This window comes from Lepidochelys olivacea, assembly GCF_965140295.1.
Source record: "Lepidochelys olivacea isolate rLepOli2 genome assembly, chromosome: 1".
NCBI lineage: Eukaryota > Metazoa > Chordata > Testudines > Cheloniidae > Lepidochelys > Lepidochelys olivacea.
The window spans coordinates 249,706,356-249,716,519 of NC_140411.1; the positions used below are offsets into that span (position 1 = coordinate 249,706,356).

Consider the following 10,164-nt stretch of genomic DNA (forward strand, 5'->3'; position numbering starts at 1 on the left):
CCCCCATTCAGGGCATACATGTAAGACAATACTTGTACTTATTTTTCTTTAGACTATTTGGGCTGTTTTTCAGAAGGTGGAAGGATACCAATGTAGGGAGCAGTTGTTTGATTGAAACAGTGGATACCAAGATAGGGAGCAGTGTTCGATTGTAACAGTGTACGGAATGGACAGGTATTCTCTTGCAGGAAAGTGGCATAACTTGTCCTACCAGCAGTGCATGAACCCAATAATGGAGACCGTAGGCCAGTTTCTTTTCCTCACACTCAGTCCCCTCTAGTGAAGCACATATAGAGATCCTCCATGAAAAGCCTGCCAAAGTACAATTTATTGGTAGGGAGGAAAGAAAGGTCTTTTATCTAAAGTACAGAATCTGGGGGCAACAGGCTTTGGTTTCATTCCAGGGTTTGCTACAGACTTCTTGTGTGGCCTTGGGCAACAATCTTAATCTCTGTGCCACGGCTTCATTTCTGTGACGTGAGGATATGGATCGACCGCAAAGGGTGTTGAGGCTTAATTAAATGTGTATGGGAAGGCACTGTATAGAAGTATTATTTATTGTTAAATAATTCTAAAATGGCCATTAGGGTTGTTTCAGACCCAGGCTAGGCTCCTATCCTTGTGCTTCCTGTCCTTGGTGAGTGAATGTACTTCCACCACTCTGCTTTCTGGCCCAGGAGTGAATGGACGAGTTCACATCTCAGGTTCCCATCCCATTAGATTGCTGCATTGGTCTATAAACCAGTTTCTAATGTACTGTAGTATTGGTTTAATAATCAAAAGGACTTTAGTGCGTAACACTTAAAGATTCATGTGTAAGCACAGTAATTCTTTTGATTATTAAACCAGTTTTGAAGCAAGATAAAACTGGTTTACAGGCTGAAAAACTGCATTATTACAAATGTCACTTTTCAGCAAGTGGGACGCATCTGACAGTAGGAAGCTTAAAAATGAAATTCTAATTTAGCATTTTATTTTAAAACTCACGGTGAAAAAGATTTTCTTCCTGTGAATGTTCAGACCTCTGCCCTGAGCAAAATGGGCCTGGCTTGCTTTTAAGAAATCTTACTTCAAAAAAATATGCTGAGTACACTTGATGTTCTGTCACTACAAGTATGGTCTTTCTGTGCCTTAATTTTAACTGTTGCATTTTTTAACATCTGACATATTCAGCCTAGTGTTCAACTGCAGAAATCTCTGTCCAGCTGATAATTGAGATCACCTTTTTAAACCAAGATCTTGTCCTCCCTCTTGTCCTCCCTCTACAGGAGAATTTGCAGCGTTCAAGTAGCCACAGCGCCATGGCAGCACCCACTCTATTATTTAAGTCTTGTGTTCCTACAGTTTCTTAACATCAAAACTCTGTTCTGCTCCTCCAAACCTAAAGCAATTTAGGAAAAGATATCCGTAAGCTTAGAGCAGAGCAGAAGGGAACTGCTGGTCCAACACAAGGGGGGGAAATAATCTTTTTAGGAACCAGAATTCTCTGCTGCCAGTGTTTCTCCTTCAACACAAAACACCACGTGTATTCAGAGACCGCAGTGGCTGCCTGTACCGTTGTCATCATTCCCAGGAGAGAGGAGAGGGCACGCGTGTTTTGACTTTGGTGCTCAGGCATAAGGGGATGGAACTGCTGCAGCAGCTTAGGAGACTTGCTTTGGATGTCTGCCAGTTGGCTTTCTCCCTCTAACAACGAATCATCAGAGGCTGAACATCTGATGAGAGTGCTAATCAAAAGAATCATCTTCTGTTCTGATTTATTTTTTTCCTGGCATGCTTACTGATTTATGGGTCAAAATGCAGTATCCCCTTTTCATTTAAATGCAGATATCAAACATTTCAATCAGTCTACATCATTGACTTTTATCCCAGTTAAATTTGATACTTTGAGGGGTGGGAGGTGGCTTGGAGAGAAGTTAATCTGGAGGAAAAGGGGATGCTGCACCATATTCAAATTTACTTTTCACTTATCCAAAAAACCTACCCTTTTCTTGTTTCTAATACTTTCTGGTGTGCTCAGACAGGGCATCTTTCAGAAGGATTGGGAAGCTCCTCTCGTTGGTCCAGCAAAAAACTAAAGTTAACCAAAAAAAAAAATATATGTAGCAAGTTCTCAAAATATTTTTTTGTATCATCTAATTCAGTGTATTTTTCAGAAATGTGATAATGGCATCCGAAGTCTGTAAAACTGCTAATACAGACTATGGAATGGTGTATGTACCTATTTTAAAAGTTTTATTTTAAATGAGGGTGCAGGTTAATGCCAGGTACCTTACCAATATATAAGGTTTTCATAAACAGGAAAAAATAGTTCTCAGGTTGAACTGAAAAAAAATATATAAAAAATGCCCCCCTCCCACCCCCAAATTAGACATTCTGCAAATTGTGTTTTGGTACTTAGAGAGCTTTTTTAAAAGGATTTTTATCCTGGTAACTCAGTGTTCTCTGATAAGTGTGTGTGTAAATGTGGAGCATCTTGTCCCAGTGGCAAGGTGTTAGATTAAAAAAACAAACTACTACTACAAAAAACGGTACTTGCTGGATCCACGCTGACCTTTTCTCCTCTCGTTGGTTCCCTCTGTTTGACTCTCTTGTTTCCATCCCTCCATTTTTCCCTTTTCCACAGTTTGCAAACTAGGATAAAGGTGGCAGTATCCAATTAGTTTCCCTTGTTTCCCTGTCCTCCAAGCCCAGTTCTCAAATGGTTGGTAGCTTTTTGACAAGTTACCAAGTCAGAAGACAAATTCATAAAGTTCAGCACATTGTTTACCTCTAGTAGAATATCTTGTGATGTGATCTGTTTGCAGAATTCTCCGATGTGTGGTATGAAACTTAAATTATTTGTACAGAGGCAAGTCAGACCATAGTAGAAAGAAATTCAAGCTCACATGGAAGTCTTCAGAGTTTGGTTAATATCTGCCCTAGACCACTCTACATGAGGCAGGAGAATTGACGCCTCTAATTGGCAGCGCTTTTCTTAGGTGAATGAAATCATGAGACACATGTAAAGGAGTTAAATTTGTACAAATGCACATGGCGTTGGCTGAACACATGGCTTTTGCCTCACTAAGTGAGTGGGGACCTTTCCTGTGTACAGAAGGGTACCCCTAGAGATATAGGTAGCCTGTTAACGTTTGTCAATTAATATTTGCTGGGGTTAAGGGGTCCTGATTAATTTGAAGTGAGAAATATAATTGAAATACTGTGTATTCATGTTAATTCCACAAACATTAGCCAGACAGCAACAAAGAGTGACGTGAAGTTACCACAAGGATGAAGCAATTCATGTTACTACATGAATAGAATTGATTATGTGTACAGGGTGCATTTTAACAAACAAACAAGCACAACTTTTTTCTTCTCTGCTGTGGGTCTTCAGATGCTATTAGGTTTTTTCCTTCCTGAGATGGGCAGGAATTAAAATAATCAGTAGCAGTGTCTACTTTCCAGTGTGGAGAAGCAAGCAAAGTGAGCAGTAGTGCACAGTCAGGTGAAATCACCGTGTGCCATGTTAGTGTAATGGCAGTGTACAGTGCTATCTGAGGCAGTTGACAGACCAAGGTGGAGAAAGCTAGGAACCAAGTTGTCAGCAACAGTTGAGAATTTTTACCAACATTAACTCCAAGAGAGTGAAGTCATTACTGTATCAGTTTTCCCCTCAACCGTTTTTTTTTTTTTTTTTTTTGGCTTGTGATATAGCTTGTTAAATGTAGGGCAAACTGAAAATTACATATGCTCCTAAAGAACGGTATAGTCTAAGTATGTATTGCTGGGTTAAGAATTATCATTTCAATGTACTGGATAAAAATCCTAGTTTCCTTCTATATTTTCATGCTGGCAGAGAAGTATTTGTTAAAATATAACAGTAAGGAATTATTTTTATCCTCTTTTTAAATGAATTTATTTTGTAATGCTTCATTACCTATTAGTCTACAATATGCTTCTTGAGCCCACAGAAAAAGCACAAGGAAAATGGCTATCCTTGTCCATGCAAAGCACTTTATAAGTAACACATGGTCTTTGATTTCCCCTGCCCTCCAAAAAACATGTATGTTGTTTGACTGTTTAGTTAAGTCTTTCAGGTTTCATTTCTATCACCTTCCAAGTTTTTTCTCTTAAAGTAGCTGTAATGCTTTGTTTGTGTCCAGCTTTGTATCTGTACAAAGACCACCTTAATCCTCATGCAAAACTTTGGGAAAATTTGATTAGTAAATAATTGTTTTTCTTCATTTCTTTTCCTTCAGAAATTACTAAAGACATTTTGCATGAAAATAGGATCAGTTTTAAAGGTGCCTTGCAGGTGTTTGGTAAACAGTGAGACAGTAGCAGGGACCTGTATTGAAAGCCCCAGATAGCAATGGGGTGAAGAAAACAATTAACTCTTTTAAAAAATAATAAATACATTCAGGCTCTCTGTTCACACAATGCAGCTTCAGCTCATCTGTGATTCCCCAGCTCAGTGCACTAGGACATAAACCCACATGCTGGGTTTGGAAATTTTATTAAATATTTTTATGCCTGTTGAGATACAAAATTATCTAGGCACTTATACTGCTTTAAGCTCCAACATATCTGAGCAGCTAATAAACCTTTTCAAAACCACCACTTGAGAACCTGTAGTCCAACTCCATGCTCGTATCATCTAGTCCCTTCTCCCGGTCAGTGCAGGATTCTTCCCTATAGTATATTGTCTGGGGCATCGTGGTGGCATTGAAGTCAAATGGAGTGAATGTAGGGGCCTAATTACTTCTAAAGCATCAGCATCAGTTAAATGCCGAATGTTCCTATATTCAACAGAGTCCTGCTATTCTCATTTTTCACAAAACATTTGCAGGTCACTGAGTTAATCTGTTCCTGCTTGCTTTATTCCTTACCTGAAATCATCCTTTCTCATAATTGAGTTCTTTGGCTATTACTGATAATACAGATTATTTTGGGTCAAATTCTGCCATCATATTTTAGTGGCTTCTACTTAAGTCAGTTGGAGCTACATGTGCTCTTTAGAGGACAACATTTGGCCTACGATGACGTGAAGTGAATAAACAGAAGTGTGAACTGTTAACAAAGATCACATCTTTATGCAAATGTCCAGTGGTAAAAACATACTGACGAATTGCCTCTATAGTTGTATTGTGTTGTCGATGTACACGGTGCTTTCCTGAACACTTTGAAGACAAGGTCCATGCCCCAAAGACACAGTGATCTAATATCAGTGGAGGCATCAATAGTTCTTGAAGGTATCTGTGTAGTGGAGGGCTGAATTAAGAGCTGCAGCGTGCAAACATTTCACACCTTTCCGGCCTGCAGGTTGTTATGGAATATATTCCCTTCTTGACTGTGAGTGCAGCATGTGTAGCACAAACTATTCAGAGTACTGTAGACAAGTATCTTTCCGTCCATTGAAACAATGTCACCAGGACGTAATATGATAGTCTAACCTTTTAGGTACTTTCGAGATTCAGATGAAAGCCAGTTGCATAAATGGACTGTCATGGCATCACTTTGAAGATACTGGATGTTTTGTGTCTCAGTGTTTTGGTTTTTATTTTCTTTATAGAGACTAGTTTATCACACACATTTTCTTTATAGATACAAGTTTATCTCACACACACACGTTTTCTTTATAGATACAAGTTTATCTCATACACACTCACACTCACACACCTCTTTCTTGGCTGCTTTATTATTTCTTATCTGGTAAATCAATGCATCAAAAACAGGTGTTGCGACAGTTGGAGTAAAAACGTCTTGTTTGTCTTTAGGTTTAAAGATGCTAATATAGAAGCTAGTCAGCACCATGAGAGCAGTGAATAGTAATAGTCATAAGTGTGTGTGTGGGATGAAGGGGCGGTTTTTAAAAAATAGCAGGATGGGGATGTTGATGTGAACAAACTGAGGAAGTGAAAGCTAGTAATATTTATATAGAAAAGATATCCAGAAACTCTCTTAAATGGTATACATGAGGCTTCCCAAAAGTTACCTTTGCAATTTGCCAAATGATCTTGTGCCTTCATGACTTAAAACAACAATACATATATATTAGGTGCTTTGTAACTAGAGCAGTGGCTTTGGTTTAATTCCAATGCAGTGTCTTCATATTTAGATGCAAATATGGACCTTTCACAAAAGTTAGCAGTTTTTGAGTTTGTAAATGTAAGCAAAAGATATATGGAGGAGATGGGGAGGGGAGAATTTACAGAAATATCCAGTGTTCGTATCCAAAATAAAGTTTATATGAGACATATACATGTCTGAGAAAATCTGCAACTTGAAGCTACTCTACAGAAAATAAATGAGTTGCATTTTTTAAAAAATTAATAAAAAGACTTTTTGACCCCTCCAAAAATCTAGCATCGTGTTAGGGAAATGTAATATAAAGTTCTTAGGAGAGAGAAAGTCAGAATATCCAGAGCAGTGTATGAAAAGTGAGCTCTAGAATAGACGGTTGACTGTCAGTACCCATAAGCCATGTACATCATGGTATACCGTTAATTTCCTTGTCCGGGGTTACGTTGTTTAATGGAGTATCGGCAGGTTTCTTTAGTTCTTCCTCAGGCCTCATATTGATACACTGCTAAACCTCTACAACCCCAGCCACTGTTTAAATGATCTATATCCTGTAATCACGTTTACCTTGGGAGATGATGAGTATATTATCAGTTGAGGGGCAAAATATACGTTTGGATTTGATGTGTTCATGTTTCAAACTTATCTTCGCTCCTAGCAGTACTTTAATACTAGTGTCATACTTCATCTGTATGTCCATAAGGAAAAGAGAATGGTCTTTGTTCTTAATGTTTTTTCAAGTCCTTTCCCTGCCTTTGTTGTTGGTGGAAGACTTTGGACATAATTCTGTTATGTAAATCAGTGCAATTAAATGCACAATTATTACAGAATATTAAACTTCTATTAACCCCTTTTTAGTTCCTTTTATAAATCAGGGTGTAATGTTTTTTAAATGTTTTACTTAAATGCCCAGGAAATATCTGGAACTTTTCTTCCTCTTCCAGCCCATGCACTGAAAATACTCTTTAAGAAAAGAGTATCCTCCCTACTTCTATGAAAAACACAACTATTTCCCTATTTTGTGAAGGGGAGAGGGCTTGTGGTAATGTTGGGGAACTTTTAAACTGCCTAAGCATTTGTTTTAGTGTGTCATAGCAACAGTACGTTCAACCCATCCAGATGCCCTAACAGCCTACATGTACTATCCAGTCTTTCTGTCTGGCTTATCATACCTGCAGCAACTGTAGTTGAGAATAAGCCTGTGTGACATTTACTTCTGAATTAGTAAAACACAAAGCCGAAACTGTTGTCTGAGTTTTAAATAATAGTTTGTTTTGACAGATATCATTTCATTTGGGTTTCACCCTGCTTGAACTCAGTTTGTTTTGTGTGTTTGGGAGTTCAGTAAAACGTTAAGACATGACAAGCAATGAACCCTATCTGTGTTGGGGAGACAGGGGTAAAATGGACCAAACTGGGATGGTGGGTATTTTGGGGATAGTGGGGGTTATGAGGGTGGGCATAATTTAAATAACTTTGTCTAAAATAAAATGTAAGTGCAATAAATGTGCTTTTTATTCAAAGCTGTGAACTGTTTAAAAAAAGACATGCACATCATTCCTTCCTGAGTCTTGTTTTTTCCTCCCTTCCCCCCCCAAAAGACTGAAACCTGGCAGTGGCCAACCTGCATGTCTTAACTAGTATCATGATTTAATATGTGCTTATCTACATCATGCTATTAAAAAAAAAAAATCTGAATCCCTCTTGGTAGGACTAACAAGGCAAATCCTGCCCCTACTTCTGCACTGCTGGAGACTCCTTTGGAATTAGTGCTAGTCTGCTATGCTTCACTTGAAAGGGCAGGCTGTGAACAGCCCTTGAGGCTGGAGCACCGGCAGGGGGCCCTGAGGATCTGCTGTGTGGCTCCTCTTCACAGGGATACAGAGCCTACTCCAGCCATTGGAACAGTCTCTCTGAGTGGGAAGATTCCTTCCTCTGCATATGACTGGCACTTGTTCTGGCTATGGACCCCAGTGCTGGGTAGAGGATTTTTTCCTAAGCAACTTCCTGCTTGGGTCCTCTATATTCCTTTTGTCAAAACAAGCATGCAGGCTGGCCCCTGTTTTCTCCTATTACTCCACCTTGTTTTGAAGGAATAGTTTAATCACTTGTGCGGTGGTTGCACAGTCTGTCCCTTCCTCACTCAAGATCATGCCACTCTCCCTAGGTTAGGAAAGGTGCGGTGGTCTTTCCTCCACAAAGGAGACAATACCAATGTTTTGTTAAAAAGTTCATGAAAGCATAGCACTCGGGAAAAGCAAGGGGGATGGCTTTTTAAAAAATATTATAAAGATGTTGCCTCATAATATCTTGTTTATGAGCAACAGAATACTCTAGTAAGGAGAGGAAAGGAAAATATATAGATTTGATTTTTTTTTTTTTAGTGCAATGAAATGTACATCCCACAGTTTGAACTCTGTGCTAACAACATTCCTTTAAGCTGTATTTTTACCACCAGAAGTTTTGTGAGGGTCTGAGTCTTCACTGTAGAAGGTCCAATCTGGTTACTTAAGAAAACAGTTGTGTTAGTAGATTTCTATAGCTGCTTTTAAAAACTACAGTGGAGTAATTGTTTTAAAACTTGTATTTATTTTTTAATTCATAAGAAAATATTTTCAGTTTTCTGTTACACAGACCATGGCAACTCCTCCTTTCCCTTCCCAATGTCCACAGTAATTGCTAATAAAAATTATTTTTCTTGCTTGTTTCCTTCCCCTCTACTTTTGTTACCCCTTCCTGCTCAAGTCCTTCATTTGTACTTTGAAGTTTTTTCTCATGTAAATTTGTACAATGGGAAATATTGTCCAGTTTGGTTAGAGAGCATGGAGACAAAGAAAACATTAAAAATTTGATAGCTGAAATTGATTGAAGAAAACTATTTCTGTGTAAAGTTATTTAAAGAACTCTGTATTATATAAAAGGCAAAAAGTTCTATGTACTTGATGTGAATATGAGATTACTGCTATAATAAAGATTGACTGCATGGAGAAACATCTGAGATGAGATATTTATTTTTAAGGTCCAGTCCACAAGATATTGTCCCAGATATGTTTTAACAAGAGTAGTTTTGTTGTTGTGACAGCTCTGAAGTTTGATAATCAGCTCATAAGAGTGGGAGTCAGAACCCAACTTTATCTTGGGCTAAAGGGCTGTGTCTTCCTTGTCTGTTGATCTCTGCTAGAGTAGATATTTGCACTTTAAGAAATGGATTAGAATTTCCACACTTTCCTCAAAGGCAGTAACATCAAGGATTCAGAACAAGTTAACTAGCTTTCACATATTTCACTTTTCATCAATAGATTTCAAAGTGCTTTACTATCTTTAATGAATGTATCCTCATACCACCACTCAGGGTAGTGAAGTATTAACATGTTAAAGCTAGGGAAATGAGGCACACAGAGGCGAAATGATTTGATCAAGGTCACACTGGAACACTAGTGAAGCAGGAAATTGAAACTGCATCTCACACTTCCTAGGCTAGTGCCCAGTTCGAATTTAGACATATACTTTGTGTCTGAGGGGTAGCAGTATCCCCTCCTGCCTGCAGCAGAAAGCTGCTATGGGCTTGCTTTGCATTTTTCTACCGTTGTCAGTTTTTATTTTAAAAACAGCCCACTTTATTGTTGAAAGTTCTTCCTGTGTTGAAATATCATTAGATGCTATTTTTAGGTTAGGAATTAATGTTAATATTGACATTTAATAGGCTGTTCTGTACTTCAATTCCCCCCCACACACACTTTGCAACTTTCCTAAACAAAATGAGTAGATCGCATTAGTTACACAAAATGTAAGTTAAAAGCTTTGTCCTCCCCTACATGAAGTCACTTTCTGAACCTGGATTTGTCTGTGATTACACTTGCTGCTGAATACTATTCAGCACATCTTCAGCTACCACCACAGCTCATTAGTGTAGCACAGACCAATTCAAAGTAAAGTTGTGAAGCAACTGCATGAACATGTTTGGCAGGAGAGTGGAAAGTCTATAGAAGAGAACTTATTCAACTGCCCATTCCTCTCCCCCTACAAAGAGGATTCTTGTGCAAAAAGTTTCTATAGAACAGTGATTTAGTCAACAAAAGAATCTTAAAAAGCACAAGC

The 10,164-nt window shown here is 38.4% G+C and overlaps 1 protein-coding gene across 1 annotated transcript in view; it reads left to right on the forward strand.

Moving 5' to 3' along the window:
* The window catches only part of BRAF (B-Raf proto-oncogene, serine/threonine kinase), a 117,781-nt gene extending 108,724 nt beyond the window's left edge, over positions 1 to 9,057 (forward strand). Inside the window, exon 19 of the mRNA XM_084626527.1 lies at positions 1,269 to 9,057. Within this exon, the coding sequence (XP_084482653.1) occupies positions 1,269 to 1,291 (23 nt within the window). The 3' untranslated portion in view covers positions 1,292 to 9,057. The remainder of the gene's footprint in view (positions 1 to 1,268) is intronic.
* Positions 9,058 to 10,164: the final 1,107 nt, after the last annotated feature.